The sequence below is a fragment of the Chlorocebus sabaeus genome, chromosome 2, assembly GCF_047675955.1.
Source record: "Chlorocebus sabaeus isolate Y175 chromosome 2, mChlSab1.0.hap1, whole genome shotgun sequence".
Taxonomy (NCBI): Eukaryota; Metazoa; Chordata; class Mammalia; order Primates; family Cercopithecidae; genus Chlorocebus; species Chlorocebus sabaeus.
In genome coordinates, this window is record NC_132905.1 from 1,691,512 (window position 1) to 1,708,343 (window position 16,832).

A 16,832-nucleotide genomic window follows, 5' to 3' on the forward strand; every position below is an offset into this window, starting at 1 on the left:
CAGCCTTGGGCGGGGGACCTGGCCAGGGAGGAACTCGCACAAAGTTGGAGACTCGCACAAAGTTGGAGAAGTTTCTGCGCCCGACTCGCCGGGGCTCACGAAGCTCTCGGCCCGCCTGTGTAGCTGCACTGGTCCGGGCTCCGCGCTGGCCGCCCCGTGTCGTGCGTCCTTGTCGCCAAGCCCCGCGAGCTGAGCCTGCCCGGGTCACGTGGCTCTGCGGCCGGAGCCCCAGCGCTGACCCTGCGGGGAAGGAGGGGCTGGCGCGGGGAGGGAAGGGGCGGCGCGGCGGGGGCGGGCCGGGGCGGCGCGGAGGGGGCTGCGGAGCCTCACCGCCCCCAGCTTCCAGTCTTCGGCCCGCCGGTCGCCGACCCACCGCCGCCACCGCCGTGCCCTCCCGCCCTCCCTGCCGGCTGGTGAGTGCTCCAGCCCGGGCCGCAGCCGCGCGCCCCTCTCCACCCGGCCCCTCCCAGCGCGGCGGGGCCCCGCTCCCAAGGCCCTGCGGCCTGCGGCCGCGCCGGGCCCGTCCTTCTCAGCCCCCCGCCGAGCTCACCCCGGGGGCCCACGAAGCCCCGGTCCGAGAGGAGGTGGGCTCGGCGTTGTGACTGCCCCGGGGATGACGCGCTGGCCGCTCCCATCCCAGCGGTTCCTCTCCCTCCGGTTCAGGGACCCGCCCCGAGAACGGCCCGGGCTGGGGAGTGGGAAGCGCGGCCCGAAGCGGCGGCACCTGCCCGGCACAAGCTCGGGCGCTGGCCGAGGGCGCACAGCTCCGGTGACCTCCACACCTGTCCCTCTTCCCTGCAGGTCAAGACCGCGCCTGGGAGGATGTACCAGAGCCTGGCGCTGGCCGCGAGCCCCAGCCAGGCAGCTTACGCCGACTCGGGCTCCTTCCTGCACGCTCCGGGCACCGGCTCTCCGATGTTTGTGCCGCCGGCGCGCGTCCCCTCGATGCTGTCCTACCTGTCTGGGTGTGAGCCGAGCCCGCAGCCCCCCGAGCTCGCTGCGCGCCCCGGCTGGGCGCAGACCGCCACTGCGGATTCGTCGGCCTTCGGCCCGGGCAGCCCGCACCCGCCAGCCGCGCACCCGCCCGGGGCCACCGCCTTCCCTTTTGCGCACAGCCCCTCGGGGCCCGGCAGCGGCGGCAGCGTGGGGGGCCGGGACGGCAGCGCCTACCAAGGCGCGCTATTGCCTCGAGAACAGTTCGCGGCCCCTCTTGGGCGGCCCGTGACGACCTCATACCCCGCCACCTATCCGGCCTACGTGAGCCCCGACGTGGCCCCGTCCTGGACTGCCGGGCCCTTCGATGGAAGCGTCCTGCACGGCCTCCCAGGCCGCAGGCCCACCTTCGGTAAGTGCGGGGTCCACAATCTCGGGGCCCGGGGGCTGGCCGAATCCGGGTGCAAACCCGCACCCTGCGAAACGCTCCCTCTTCCTCCCCCACGGTCCGAGCCTCCCCGCCAGGAGCCCCGGGGCAACAGGAGAAAGCCTGGGTAACGCCCCGCGGGAGAAACAGCCGTCCACAATTCTGTTCTAACCTGTTAATGAGAACATCTACTTCCAAACAGCATTCCGGATTGTGCCAATGTGGCGCCTAAAAAGTCTTAATCGTTTTGTTTTTTTCTCTTCTTTTTTTTTTTTTGAAAAGTTTTGGAAACGATTTTTATAAAGTCCAAAACACCGGTGTATTTAAGTGGCCACATTCGTCTCGGTTCTAGAATGCTTACTTATTTTAATTTGAGACCTGGTTTCAGTCGCTCGCCTAGTATCAGTTTGGAGAATCGGATTCTCGGCCGGTGAAGGGAGCGGCTCTTCCCGGTTGCAGCGTAGTCACTTTCTGGCGAAGGCGGCGCCTCTGAGCTCCGCAGGGGCCCATCCCATCCCTCCGGGACCGTGGAGGCCTCGACACCCAGCTCCGGAGCTGCCGTTGGGACCCCGCCGGTCCCTTGGCGCAGGAAGCGGGCTCAGCCGCATCCGCAGGACCCCTGGCCCCCGCCGCCCTGGGCAGCCCCGCGGCTGGCGCCCACCCCCGGCGGGGCGATGATTGATCCCTGCCCCACCCCCACTCGGCGCCCGGGCCTCCCTCGCGCCGGCGCCGGGCCGGGCCTGGAGGGGACCAGGAAGACCTCCACCCCCCGCCGCACAGTGTGTGAAGCCCGGCCCCAGGGCGCTGCGAGGGGGGGCTGGCCTTCTAAAGGAAGGACACTGGTTGCGACCACAGCCAAGCTGACAGAAGGCACCTCCTCCACCCTCCCAACCCCCGACCCCTGCCATGGACCCGCTTTGCAGAACAGGAGGACAGCGGGGTTCGCGTTCCCAGGAGAGCCCAGGGGATCCCAAGAGTGTCTGCTAGATAAAGCCCCTTCATCGCTCCCCTGCCAGTGTAGACACCCCTTCATCCACCTCCCCCGCCAGTGCAGACACCCTGCTTTCCCAGCAGGTCAAACACGCAGAGGCCAGTGCTGGCCCCTGGTCCTGGAGCGGGAGTCCCAGGTGTCTGACTTCAGGTTCTGTTTATTAACACCCCATCCTTGAAAAAGCAACCCTAGCGAATTTTATCATATGTGAATTAAAAATTTAAAAATAAGATGAACTACATAACCAAATAAATTTTAAAATAAAATAAATGTAAGGCACAAAATTTGTGCCTTAAATTTGTTCATCTGACGAAAACTGCCAGGCTCCTGGGGAGGGGAAGGTGCTGGCCCACAGGCTGGGGAGGCTCCTGGGGAGGGGAGGGCCTGGGCCCACCAGCTGCCTGTCCCTTCAGTGTCCGACTTCTTGGAGGAGTTCCCGGGTGAGGGTCGTGAGTGTGTCAACTGCGGGGCCCTGTCCACACCACTGTGGCGCCGAGACGGCACTGGCCACTACCTGTGCAATGCCTGCGGCCTCTACCACAAGATGAACGGCATCAACCGGCCCCTCGTTCGGCCCCAGAAGCGCCTGGTGAGTTCCGGCTGGGCAGAGGGGGGCCTGGGCGCAGTGCTCCCCCACGGGGACCTCTTGCAATCCACCCAGGTGACACCAGAGCCCCTGGGGTGGGGGGATAGGGGAATGCGCCAAAAACAGCCTGGTTGCCCACCCCGGTCGGTCAGGCCAGGCCGGCTCAGGTCTTCTCTGAGAGTGCTCAGGGCAGGGCAGCGGATCCCAGTGGGGACGCCAGGGGCCACCAGCTCATAGCGCCCAGCCCTGGGAGTGCTCTGGGGACCAGGAATCCAGGCTCCGGAGCGACGGTGCCAGCCAGGCTCTGCTCAGTGCTGGGTCCAGGAAGGGCTGCTGCCAAGAGCCAGGAGCTCAGCCCTACGAGTCGGTGGTGGCTGGCTGTGGCCTGGCCCGGTCTCCGAGGCCTCAAGGTGACCCTACCTGGGATGAGGCTTAAGGGAAGGTGGCCGCTGGATACTTCACTGAAGGGTGTTGAAATCTGAAATTGGAGAGTCTTTGGGTCTGTAGTCCCCTCGGGGAGCACTTTCTACCTATACTTCAGGGACCGGAGGGACACCAGGTTTATGCCTGTGGGCAAAACTTGTTTTCACTTTTGGTTCTTCCCAGCTTGTGGCTGAGCAGGGAGTGGGGGACTCCAGAGCCCGGACTTTTGCCCTAGGCAGGGCACAGTCCCCAGAGGCTGGAAGAGGCTGAAAGTTACTTTGTTCTATACGCTTTCCCAGGCAAACCTTTACTTTCAAGTAATTTTACAAATAAGAATTTGGGGTGTTGATGCTGTTTGCAAGTTATCTAAAATTGAGGAGGCCACAGTGGCCCTTGGGTCAGAAGGCTGAGCAAGGGTATGTTCCTGGGCACCAAGCCCTCCTCTGCTGGTGGTGTGGCCTCCGTGCGGGGTCGATCAGCCAGTTCCCGCCGTCACCCTGGGTGGAGGCCAGCACTCCTGCCGCTGTCCTGCGGGTTGGCTGTTCTAGATGGCTGGATTCGCGCCCTGTGCCGGTGCAGCTCTGTATGGCCCTCAGCCACAAGCTGAGGGGAAAACCTGGGACCCTGGGCTATGGGGCACCAGGATCTGAGCATGGGAGGTCCCAGTGGAGCATGTGGGAAGAAGGATCGAAGGCTGGGGGCGGCCGTCACGCTCTTCCTTGGAGCTGGCCTAGAGCCTGGGGCTCTGCAGGCCCAGCCTCCTACCATGCCTGCTTGTCGGAGGGAAGGCTCCTAGGAGTCCATCCCCCTCTTGGCCTGTTTGCCCCTGTGACTGTGCCTGTGCTCCCAGGTGTGCTGTTCCAGCCTCGTGTCCATGTGGCCTTCACTGAGGGGTTAACCATTGAGGTTAAGAAGGGGTAGGAGCCAGGCACGGTGGCTCATACCTATAGTCCCAGAACTTTGGAAGGCTGAGGCAGGAGGATTGCTTAAGCTCAGGAGTTCGAGACCAGCCTGGGCAACACAGCCAGAATCCATCTCCACTAAAAATTAAAAAAAAAAAAAAAAATAGAGGCCGGGTGCGGTGGCTCACGCCTGTAATCCCAGCACTTTGGGAGGCCGAGGCGGGCGGATCACGAGGTCAGGAGATCGAGACCATCCTGGCTAACACGGTGAAACCCTGTCTCTACTAAAAATACAAAAATTAGCCGGGTGTGGTGGCGGCGCCTGTAGTCCCAGCTACTTGGGAGGCTGAGGCAGGAGAATGGCGTAAACCCGGGAGGCGGAGCTTGCAGTGAGCCGAGATCACGCCACGGCACTCCAGCCTGGGCAAGACTCCGTCTCAAAAAAAAAAAAAAAAAAAAATAGATTAGCCAGACATGGTAGCACACACCTGTGGTCGCAGCTACTCAGGAGGCTGAGGCAGGAGGATCACTTGAGCCCAAGAGTTCAAGGGTATACTGAGCTATGATCACACCACTGCACTCTAGCCTGGGCAACAAAGGCAGACTCTGTCTCTAAAAATACATAAATTTGTCCTGTGCAATGGCTCACGCCTGTAATCCCAGAACTTTGGGAGGCTGAGGCAGGAGGATCACTTGAGCCCAGGAGTTCGAGACCAGCATTGGGCAACATAGGGAGACCAGGTCTCTACGAAAAATTTAGAAGTTAGCTGGTCACAATGGCACACAACCATGGTCCCAGCTACTTGAGAGGCTAAGGCAGGAAGATCTTTTGAGCTGAGAGGCTGAGACTGCAATGAGCCGAGATGGCACCACTGCACTCCAGCCTGGGCAACAGAGCAAGACCTCATCACAAAAAAAAAAAAGAAAAAGAAAAAGAAATTGAATAATTATATTTTAAGTTAAATTAAATTAATTTTTTTAAAAAAAGAGAAGTGGTAGGGAGCTCAGCCCAGCTCCTGTGAGACTGCAGGCCAGATCTCTCTTCCCCACCCTCGCCCATGCAAAGGGTTGCCCCTCCTCTGGCTGTATCCACTCTCCCCCTGCCAGGCCTTGAACTGGGCACTGGGACACACTGGTATCAGGAGGAGCTGCTGGGAGGGAGCCCCTCCTGCTGCCCTGCCCTGCCCTGGGTCTTCCAGCCGGGCAATGCCTGTGTCCAGCTGGATCCCAGACTCCTAGGCTGTGGCATCTTGTAGACCGTTCCCCAGCTCTTTGAGCCTTTGTCGCCTCATCTGAGAATTGGGAAGAGGAACTTGGAACCGTCCATGCCTTGCTGTCGAGATTAAATTAGCTGGTATTGTATGCTTGGGCCTTGGCTCTAAGGACGGGCTGATGGGGGCCCTTGGTGTGATGAGGCCTCCATTCCCTGGTCTGGGGGATGCAGGGTGGACTTTGGGATGCCTTCTGGGGGAGGTTCCTGTTTCCTGTCCATCTTGCCAAGACCAGAGGCCTCGGAGGGTGGGGACCGTCTGGTACCACCGTGCCCTCTCCCTGTGGTCTGGCTCTGTGCATGGACACGGTTGGGAACTCTTGGGCCCCTAGCAGCCCACCCCCAAGAACACTAGAGCCCGGGCTGAAGCCTGGAGCCTGGCAGCCAAGGGCAGTGCGGGCAGCAGACCTCCTAACCCAGGGCCACCTCTGGCACCAGCTCCAGGAAGTAGCCCAGTGTCGCATGGGGCCAACCGTCCCTTCCCGCTGAGCAAGCCTGGCCCTGACCTGGAGTCAGGCACCTAACACCCACCCAACCCCAGGGTTTCATTGCTTCGAGCCCCTCACAGACCCAAGTCCCCAAGTCAGTTTGCCCTCAGCCAGCAAGGGGCATAGGCGCTGTATCAGGTGCTTACTACATCTTCCCTCCGAGACGGGACCCGTTTGAATCTGGAGACATTCCAGCACTCACCGGTCCCCAAGGCTCAGACTGTGGCACAGCAGCCTCTGGCTGTCCACAGCCCGGTCTTCCATCTCAGAGGACGCTGCGCTGCGGGTCGCTGTGCCCTGCACCTTTACTCCAAAGTGTTTCCCAGCGTGCGCGCTTCATCCCTGCACGACAGGCTCAGGCTGAACCTCCTTCCCTCTCCCGTGCTCCTTGAATTTCCGCCAGCATCGGCCCAGGCCCTGCCCTGCCCAGAGCCTGATTTATTTGGATGTCTCAGATGCACGCAGAGCCTGGTGCTTAGAGCGGCTCTGCTGCACGCAAGCAGGCTTTGAAGTTTGACTTCTGTTGAAAAGAACCGACAAAATAGAAAAACGAAGCACAGCCGGGAGAGAGGCCTGGGGGCTGCTTGCTGGGCAGTGAGGAGGGACGGATGGAGGCATCAGCGAGGTACGGTGGCACAGGGAGCCCCAGCGCGGGCACACTGCTGGGATCGTGTCCCCAAAGTATCTGGCTGAGTGGGACGTTTCTGTCCACCCCGGGCCTCCCCAGTTTCCTCTGGTCCCTCAGCTCCTCTGAGCCTCAGTCTCCCACCCGTACAATGGTGATCTGGTGAAGATTTAGGAAAGGGTAGGTGAAGATGCACTTTGAAAATTGTTGTGAGGTCCGTGTTTTTCCCGCTTTCCTAATTTGATAGAAATGAAACATGCTTACTGTGAAAACGTTCAAAGTGAGTTCCAGGTGTTTCCCTGGAACTCACAGGGGTGCGGGGTGAGGGGTGTGCCCTCTACTGGGGGCTGTCCCAACCCACACACGTCCTGCACGCGCCCCACCTTGTTTCTCGCCACAACCCGTGTCTCAGACGTGGCCCCGTCGGGGCATGCTGGCAGCTGTGGGGGGACGTGTGGAGTGTGCTCACGTGTGTGCACCCCTATCTGTGTGTGCTAAGGGGCGATGGCCGGTCCCAGACCTGAGGGTCCCGCTGGTTCAGAGAAGCAGACAGGCCTTGGGCCATGGATGCCTCTCGGTCTGAAGGCAGGAACTGCTGGGGCACAAGGAGGGAGTCAGCAAATAAACTCCAGGCCACACGCGGTTCCACGTGATTTCAGATAAACACAAATATTTTAGCCCTCATATCCCAAATACTGCAGGAGACAAAGGATTCATCATGTATCAGAAATTCACATTTACCTAGGCATGCTGGGTCGATACGTCTGGCAGCCCTGGGGGAGATTTCTTTCCACCTCAGGAAGACAGACAGATGGGTGGCTGTCCGAGACGTGGGAAGGAGACCATGCGTCATGCTGGACGGTGGCCTGAGGCCACCAAGGAAGTAGCCACAGCTCCTGGCACCCGACAGGGATAGAAGAGAGGGAGGCTGGACCAGACTCAAATCCTGTCCAGTCACAGTAGCTGCTTCTAGACCCGTCAGGGTGTGGCGGGGGCATCCCAGGGAGAGACACCAGCTGGGGGCCCTGGGTGACCCCAATTGCTCCTGCATGAAGGGTGCCCCCCATCCAGCTGGGGCCAGGCGCCATCTCCCTTCCAGCTCTGCTGGGGCCTGGGCTGGGCCCTCCAGCGTGAGCACAAGTCTCACCCTCAGCGTCCCCCCAGGGAGACCCCTGGAGACCCTGAGTGGCTGGATGCTACTGGCCTAAGGTAGGGGACATTGTCCTCCCCCAGTCAGGCCAGGAGCTGCAAGCTGAGGCACTTCTCAAGCCTCCCCAGCCTCACTGGCCGGACCCCTTCCTTTCCTTTCTGCCTGTGTCATGGAGTGCAGGGCAGGGTCCTGTCTGGAGACCGGAGGCCCCAGACGAAGCAGGGGCAGCGTTCCCAGAGCCTTTGGCAACTGCCTGCAGCCGCGGCTGGGGCTCAAGGAGGTCTTGAGTTTGGGAGCTGGCTGGTTCTCAGGGCTGCAGGCAGGCCCCACTCTCCCACTCAGGCCTTGGACAGGTAGGCCTGTGCGTTTGGCAGCAGCTTGGAAAAGGGTGGGCAGGAGATGGTCAGCAAGGCCGGCCCTCATCTGATCATAGAGGGCAGTAACTGACAGAGAAACCGAGGCAGGCTACAACAGATGGGGAAACTAAGGCAGGCTATAACAGATGGGGAAGCCAAGGCTGGCTGTGTCTGCTCACGTCAGTAACAGGGAAACCGAGGCAGGCTATAACAGACAGGGAAACTGAGGCAGGCTATAACAGACAGGGAAACCAAGGCAGGCTATAACAGACGGGGAAGCTGAGGCTGGCTGTGTCTGCTCACGGCAGTAACAGACGGGGAAACCAAAGCAGGCTATAACAGACAGGGAAACTGAGGCAGGCTATGACAGATGGGGAAGCTGAGGCTGGCTGCGTCTGCTTATGTCAGTAACAGACCGTGAAGCTAAGGCTGGCTGGGTCCACTCAGCCCTCGTTCAGGATGGATTCTTTTCCTCTTTTCCCCTAGTGTGGCTGGCTCACTTGTGACTGCTCTCTGGCTCTGTCCTGGTAGAGAATCTGGGGGCATGGCTTTGAGCATGGGGGCCTCGTCCTCACAGGCTGCGTCCTGTGCCTGAGGCACACTGATGGTCTGGCCCTGGCTGCCGCCGGGAGGGCAGGACAGAGCTCCTGCAGAGCCACCACTGGGATCCTGGCAAGACGGGCCAGGAACCTGGATCAGGCGGGGGCTGTGCAACCCGAGGGAAGGGAACCGATGGGGTCAGGGCAGGGGCTGAGAGCCAGGTCTGGGGACAGGTGGCTGGGAAGGGTGGTGCCACCAGCAGAGCTGTGCGCTGAGATTCGGGAAAGGGCTTCAAGTCTGAGGTGCCTCTGGAGCCCTGGGCTGGAGCTCCCAAACACCACCTCCCTCCAAGCACCAACCTGTGAGGCCAGCAGGAGAAAGGCTGGCGTGAGCTGGTGGGAGGCCCCTGGTCCGCCTTCAACAGGGACTCCCCAGGCAGCCAGCTCGGAGCCTCCCAGGCCTCCCTCAGTCCAGATTCCTGAGCCCCAACTGAGCTCACGGACTGGGGCCCTGGAGGTTCGGGACCTCTGACTGGACCTGGACCTGCCAGATTGGGGGTCAGTCTCTACTGAGAGCCACAGGAAGGAGGGAGGCAATGTTGGGGCCTCCGGACGGTTCCAGATGGGTCCAGTCTTGCTCCAACACCAGGTGCAGTGCACAGCAATGGGGAGACATAGGCAGGTGGGACCCAGAGCCCTCAGACGCTGTCCGATGGGGCTCCCGGTCTGGGAGGCAGGTGCACAGGGGTAACACAGGCCCTGATGCCTGCTGTGTCCTGGCCTCTGAGGGGGCCCTGTGGCCTTGGGGTGCTGCTCCACTGCAGAATCGCAGGGTCCAGGCCCAGGGCTGGTGCTAAAACAGACAACAGGAAAACCACTGCCGTGTCTAGGTGCCCGGTGCCCACGGGCTCTGAACCCCACAACCGGCCTGTGGTGGGTCTGTTATCACCCCCTTTTTCTGGGCAGGGGGAAGAACGGAGGCCCAGGAAGGTAAAGTTACCCTTCCCAGGACTCGAGGGCGTGTCCAGGCAGAGCTGCCAGGCCGGTCCATTGCAGAGCTCACGACCTTCATGCTCCAAACACCTTCTCACTGGGTCCTGCGTGGCTTCAAGGCCAACCTGAGTCTCGCTTCCTTCCCCCTGCTCCAGCGGTGCACACGGCCGCGCGCTCACTCGTCTCCCTCGTCCCCACAGTCCTCATCCCGCCGCGCCGGCCTCTGCTGCACCAACTGCCACACGACCAACACCACACTGTGGCGGCGGAACTCGGAGGGGGAGCCCGTGTGCAACGCCTGCGGTCTCTACATGAAGCTGCACGGGGTGAGTGTGGTCCCAGGGCAGGGTGGGGAGGCCTCTGTCCAGCCTCCTAGTGAGCGCGCTCCCTACTCCCAGACCGGGAGGCTGGGGAGGAGCTGGCCGGATGGCTGTTGTCCCCTGGGCTGTATTACACACATGTCCTGGCTGACTGCAGCACCACCCCCCGGGGGCCCAGGCTGTTCCTGTTACGCTCATGGCACAGACGGGCTGACTGAGGCTCACCACGGTCATTCCGCCTGGGCCAGACAAGGACACTGCTCCTGCCCTCTGGGCACCCCTGGTGCCTTCTGGCCCCTGGCAGCTCTGTCGGACAGGGGGATGGGAATCCAGCTCCACGGGCTCCCCCTCACCCAGCCCAACTGGCAGCTGACCCACCAGGGCTGTGAGGACACAGCCAGCTCCAGGAGTGACCGGCTCTGGGGGACTGGAATGAGGGGGTGCTGTGCAAGGGGCCCAGGGGTGAGCAGGGACGGGACCAGCCTCCACCCTCGCCACCTCTGCCAGGTGCCGCGGCCTCTGGCCATGAAGAAGGAAAGCATCCAGACACGGAAGCGGAAGCCAAAGACCATCGCCAAGACCAGGGGCTCCTCAGGTGCGTGGCCAGGCCCTGTGGTCACCCCCCTCCTGCGGCGTGGCCTTCGGTGCCTCCAGTTCCGTCATGAGAGACCTGTGTGTTTGGTTCAAGCACAGTCCTCTGGAAGTCCAAATGCCCTCAGCTCTGCCCTGTGGTGACCTTGCTGGGGGGTGTGGGGGGCCAGGATGGTGACAGCATGTGGGCAGCAGGGGCAGAGGTGGGGCCAAGGAAGCCATGCCCGGCCCCACCACCCACGCCCACGGTGTGACCGTGAGGAGTCTCCAAACCTCTCTGGGCCAGAGCCAGAGGAGACCTGGCTACATGGCAGGAAGGGGAAGTGAGGCCACACCTGGCCTTCTGTAAACACCCACTCTTCCCTCCCAGGATCCACAACGAACGCGTCGGCCTCCCCATCTGCTGTCCCCAGCACTGACAACTCGGCAGCCACTTCGAAACCCAAGCCCAGCCTGGCGTCCCCAATGTGCCCTGGGCCCAGCATGGCCCCCCAGGTAAGGGGGCGGGCTGGGGTGCCCAGAGCTGGGGCCCCTGTGCTTCCTCGGCCAAGTCAGATCCCATCAGAGCCCCTTGGAACCTCTTCCAGCAGGTGGGCTAGACACACCGGCGGCCTTCGGCCATCAGTATGGTGGACCTTCCCCTAGAGCTGACTGTGCCAGATGGGGGAACCCAGTCCCTCACGAGGGGTCCCCCATGCCATTCCAGGGCATCAAGGGGTCCCTAAGGGCAAATCCTGGTCATGGGAGCTCCTGACCTAAGAGGCCGCAGCTGCCTCCCCACCCCCCACCCCGCATTCTCATGCTCTCCTGTCCCTGCAGGCCTCCGGCCAGGAGGATGACTCCCTTGCCCCCGGCCACTTGGAGTTCAAGTTCGAGCCTGAGGACTTTGCCTTCCCCTCCACAGCCCTGAGCCCCCAGGCTGGCCTCGGGGGGCCTCTGCACCAAGAGGCCTGGTGTGCGCTGGCCTTGGCCTAGGTCCCCAGGCCAGCCCATGTCAGGGGAACAGCCTGGAACAGAGCACCCACTGATTCACCTCCGTGCCTGCTTTGCTCCAGCACAGCAGAGACCAGCAGGCCCAGCCACCCAAAGAGACTGGGTCTCCTGGAGTCTCCACACGGCGGTGGGGAGGCCTTCTGTGCAGACAGCAGTCGGGCCCCAGAGCAAGAAGGCTGGTGGGGAAAGGGCTCAACTTCCCACCCCACGTACAGCAAGGGACTCCCCAGGTGCAGCCCAAGGCTCCGGACCACATTGGTCCCCTGCGGCAGAGGCCAACGCAGGGCACCACCGCCAACTTGAATTCCGTCATCAACGCTCACCGTCAATATGTTTACAAGTTGTAGCAGTTGGGGGAAAACAATCAACCTCCTGGTGTAAAACCAAGATTCCAAGTGAAGCACCTGAGGCCAAGCAGGGGAGAGGAATGAGGGGAGCAGCTGGACATGGGCCTCCTGAGGCCTTGGGCTGCCCTTCGTTACCCACGTGGATGGACGGACCTGTGGTGCAGAGAACTTTTCCCGCAACGGGTGCAGGACTGCCAAGGATAGGAGTGCGGGCCGCGCACGGTGCCAGGATTCCGCCGAGGGGAAGCAGCTCACGTTGCAGTCATCACAGACTGACACACTTGTTTGGACGGTTTTTCCAGAGCAGATGGGAATGGTCCTTGTTCTGGCGGAATCTGTGTATCGTGACCGTTTCTGACAGGCAGAGTGAATTGTCTGGGAGCCCTGTCCTGACCCATCCAAGCGCTGTTGGGGCTGGTGATGACGTGGCCGCGTGTCCTGGCGTATCTGGGGCCGGGCAGTTTAGTCTCTTGTCCCAGGAGAATTGTGAGTGACCCCCCTTTCCCTTGCAAGCCCCCTCCACGCTGGGTGACGCTGGCGAGAGGCACCCTACCCAACACAGCTGTGGATGGCCCGTGACGTCATGTCGGGAGGCCACAGGGAGCGGGGGAGTGGTACAGGCGGCCACAGCACCCTGCGAGGAGCACGTCCTCGCCTCCGTCCGGCTGCCACCCTTCACCAGCAAGCCCTGATTTTTCCAGCAATGCCAGAAACCTGAATTTTAAGTCTTCCGATTTGATTCAAAAATATTTTTAACATTGTGAGCCAGCTAGACCCCCAGTGCACCACCCTGTATTGGAAACCAGTCGTGTCTGGCATCAGCTTCAGGAGTGCGTCCGGTTGTCCTGGAGCTGTCCCTCCAGAGGTTCTTCCAGCCCATTTCTATGTGATGTCATCTTTTCTAAAAAAGACAAATGAAGCCACAGGAAAAGTGAAATAAAGCCTTGAACCTCACTCTCCCTCCCCTTGCCCATCACCCGTGGGGTCTCCCATGTCCCCTCACCCATCACCCGTGGGGTCTCCCAGCCCCACCCTGCCTGCTGGTCACCACCCTCCCAGCGATTTCCGGCCATCCTCTGCGTTCTGAAACATCCCTGGCCTCCTGCATCCTCCCAGGTGCCCTCAAGGACATCTCCAGGCCCTGATGATGCTCAGGACCACCAGTGCCCCCAGGTCCCCAGCGGCTGGGAGAGGGGTGCCGGGCAAGGCTGGTGTGAGGCTCGGCAGTGGTGCTCAACAGGCCTGGGGCCTATTCCGGAGGTGCAGCAGAGGGGCTGGGCTGGTGGATACCTCCATTCCCGCAGACTGGGTCGCTGCTCAGAGCCTCCTCCCAGCCAAGCCCACCTCCTCCTGGAAGCCTTCCCTGTCTTCTCCCAACCTCCTCCGTCCTATCAGGCACTGGGGTGGGGACTGCGAGCAGCTCTAGTAACTTCCTCAGCTGACTGCCCCCTGCTGGACCTGGCTCAAGAGAGAAGTCAGGCAAGGCCCCTCATTCCAGCCCATGCAGTGGGAGCCATGCTGGGGGATTTTCAGCTCCATGGGATCTGAGGAGGGCCTGGGAGTGAGCATTTTAAACAGGAACCCCTCAAACCTGCCTCGTGCCTGGGGGCCCACACTTTGAGGAACCCTGCACCATGATGGCTTCAGGGTCTGAATCCAGTTCAAGTCCCTGCGCTGCTCATCTGACCTGGGGACGGGGAAATGGACTGGGGCAAGGTGGCCCCTGTGTCCCCATAAGGGTCGCATGTGGCATCTGGGCACTGTTGGAGTTCTCTTGCTACTGTCGTTTCCAAGCCCAGAAGACTCAGGCTGCCTTCCCGGGTGCCTGTGCACAGTGAGGAAACTGAGGCACGGGGGATTGAGGGTCGGCCCCTCATACTGGTTCCTGCACATCTGCCTCAGGGCTCGTGCTGGGCGTTGGGTCCCTGAATGGGAAAACGGGTGGCAGTGACCTCCCAGGCCTCTCCAGCCCAGGCCACGGCTGGGGAAGGACAGTCTGTCCCCTCGCAGGCTGGACGGTCGCTGCCTCTACCACCTGCAGGGCTGACCTTGGGAATCCACGTCTCTATGGAAGGTAAGTCCAGCCCAGCCTGTTCTCAGCACCCCAGACCCTGAGTGAGGGGGTGAGGGGCCCACAGACCCAGAGAGAAGGAGGCCTGAGGACATGCCGGGGATCCAGGGGGAAGACGCAGAGCTGCCTGGGCCGAGGACCTGGAGCAGGAGGCAGCCGGCGACTCTGTGTCGCGGTTTTCACATCAGCGCCTCCCCACGTCCGCTGCTGGGTGGGCGCTGCGCGCCTCATCCTCACACTCACCGCTCCCAGGAAGCAGGCGCTGGTTTTCCTCTTCCCTCATGAGAAAAACCATGGCTCAGAGAGGTGACTCAAGGTGCCAGAGTCAGAGGGCACAGCACGGCGTCCCCAGACCACAGTGCTGGGTGCAGTGGAGCTGGCCACGTTGCTTCCGTTCCAGCCTCGGTTTCCCCACCTCTGCTGGGGAGGGGGTGCCACATATCCGTGGCCATATCTGTAATCCATGCACTTGTGTAGAAGGCGGGTCCCTGGGAGGCCCCAGTGTAGGGAGGCGGCACCAGGCACCAATCCCTACCTGGAGAGGCTTCCTGGAGGTGTTTGTGGGTGATGTGCAGGACAGGCAGGGTCCCCACAGGTAGAGAGGAAGGAGTCCAGGTGCTGACCAGACTGGGGGACTTTGGCCCTGGACGCACCCCATCCATGAAGGGAGGTCCCCAAAGGGAACAGGAGGATTTGCCCATGAGCAAAGGGAAGCAACCGTTTCCCTGTTTTTATTCCATTTTTAGGGATGTGTCCGGGATGACGGAGGCTGACAGTTCCACCGCTGGGCATGGTCACTGCTGCTAAATTTAAGCCTTTCTCCTCTTAGGGCGGAAGCCATGAGGACCAGAGCCTTAATATAGCTGCCAGGCGCCGTGCGCTCTCCCTCCCGCTGTGCGCTCTCCCTCCCGCCGGGCGATCTCCCTCCCGCCAGCCTACCCTGCACTCTGCCCAGTCGGCCATAAACAACCAGATGAGCTGGAGGCTGGCGGGCCAAGTGGCCCAGCCCCTTATCAGAGTGACAGGACTAATAGGAAGCTCACTTTACCTGCACTGTCTGGACCTGGGCACCCTGACTTCCCATCACCTTTTGAACTAAAGCAGATGCCCAGGCAGCCTGGAGGAGGAGGGTGCCGCACCGGGAAATCCCCAAGGACCTTGCAGTGGCCCCTCCAGCCTGCAGAAAGTGTTCATGAAGCCCCACAGTGCTCCATCCTGGGCACCCTGGGGGAGCGAGAAGGCCCTGGTGAAGCCCCAAAACAGCGTGGGCGGCATAGAAAAAGAAGAGAGATGCAGAGCCCCGTCAGCTGGGGCTTCTTGACCCAGAACCATTTATAGAGCCCTCCCACTTCAAGTCCTTAATTTATTACTTCATTCAGAGCAGAGCAGCAAGCCTGAAAGCATCCAGGCCCTGAGGCTGCAGCCCTCGCCCTCAAAGCAGGCCCAGAGGCTGGCACGTCCTCACTCTCCCACCATTCCTGGACCTCACTGCGACCAACCAACATGGTGCTCCTTGACCCCCGTAGGTGTGTCTTGGCCAAACATGGACACTGGATCCCGAGAGCTGCACTATACAGGCTTAAACCCCACCGGGCGGCTGAGACCTGGGGACCCATCATATCTCCACTGTGCTGGGCCCACAGCTTCCAGGGGTGGGCTCAGGGAGAAGGTCAGTCTCTCCTTTGATGTTGCAAAAGACAGCTCATGGCTAAGTGGACATGAAGCCCCTAAGGCTTGTCTGAAACATGCAACGTGCTCATTAAGGAGGGAACATGGGAGGCTGAAGTGGGAGAATCACTCGAGCCCAGGAGTTTGAGACCAGCCCGGGCAGCATAATGAGAGCCCGTCTCTACCAAAAATAACAAATAATCCAGGTGTGGTGGCGTCCGCCTGTAGTCCCAGCTGCTCCGGAGTCTGAGGTGGGAGGATCGCTTGAGTCTAAGAGTTCAAGGCTGCAGTGAGGGCTGACCGCACCACTGCACTCTAGCCTGGGTGATAGAGCAAGACTGTGTAAAAACAGAAAGAAAAGGAACATTGTTAACAAAAAGTACCTCCTTATTTGACCAAATAGGGACATCCCTCAGAAAAAAACAGTTCCTGTTGTCACCATCGTCAAACAGGTTACTCTGCCACCAGGAACACCGGTGTCATGTCTGGAAGGGGACATCTTTACCCAGCTATGCTGGTGCCACAGTCTCACAGGCAGTTTGTGGGCTCGGGAGCTGCCTCCTCCAGGTTATGTGGGCAACCTTCGGGGACAGCCAGTCAGACGTGGGCTGAGTCAGGGCCTGGTGTGTGGTGGGGAGGGCAGGGCAGCTGAGTGAGCAGAGAAGAGAAGGTGGGGAAGGCAGCGTGGCTGAGTGAGCAGAGAGGAGAGAAGGTGGAGAGCGGCCCAGGCAGGAGGGAGGCAGGACGGCCTTCAAGTCCAGGCTCTCACCTGAGAGCGAGGCCGGATCTACAGCCTCAGGGGCCATGTTTCTGGGGACATCAGACTTGCCCTCAGAAGCTGGCCAGTACCTGGTGTCCCAACCCAGGCTCCCCATGGCAGGAGCAGCTGGCACTGGGACCCTCGGGCACCCTGGGGCCCAGCCTCCTCCTCGGAGGGCCCACAGTGGGGAAGGGCCTGGTGTGTGCATGGTGGGGTCCCTGAGGGAGGCTGAGTGGGGCTCTTGACACACCAGGGCCCCCAGCCCGGCACCGCCACCTGCAGCATGCGCTCAGCAGCAAACCCACCTGTGCAGGCTGGGTCCATCTCCACACGGCCCCCAGGTGCTAAGCCACCAGGTGGAAGGTGAGGCCCGAGGAACAAGCACGCAGGCCCAAGCCC

General features: G+C 61.3%; 1 protein-coding gene across 1 annotated transcript; it reads left to right on the top strand.

Moving 5' to 3' along the window:
• The first annotated feature begins 801 nt into the window (after nt 1-801).
• GATA5 (GATA binding protein 5) lies at nt 802-12,888 on the top strand. The gene is made up of 6 exons (XM_008011736.3): nt 802-1,345; nt 2,765-2,940; nt 9,884-10,009; nt 10,511-10,598; nt 10,965-11,089; nt 11,414-12,888. Exons 1-6 carry the CDS (start codon nt 823-825, stop codon nt 11,567-11,569), a joined length of 1,194 nt encoding a protein of 397 aa, XP_008009927.1. The 5' UTR covers nt 802-822; the 3' UTR covers nt 11,570-12,888.
• Nucleotides 12,889-16,832: the final 3,944 nt, after the last annotated feature.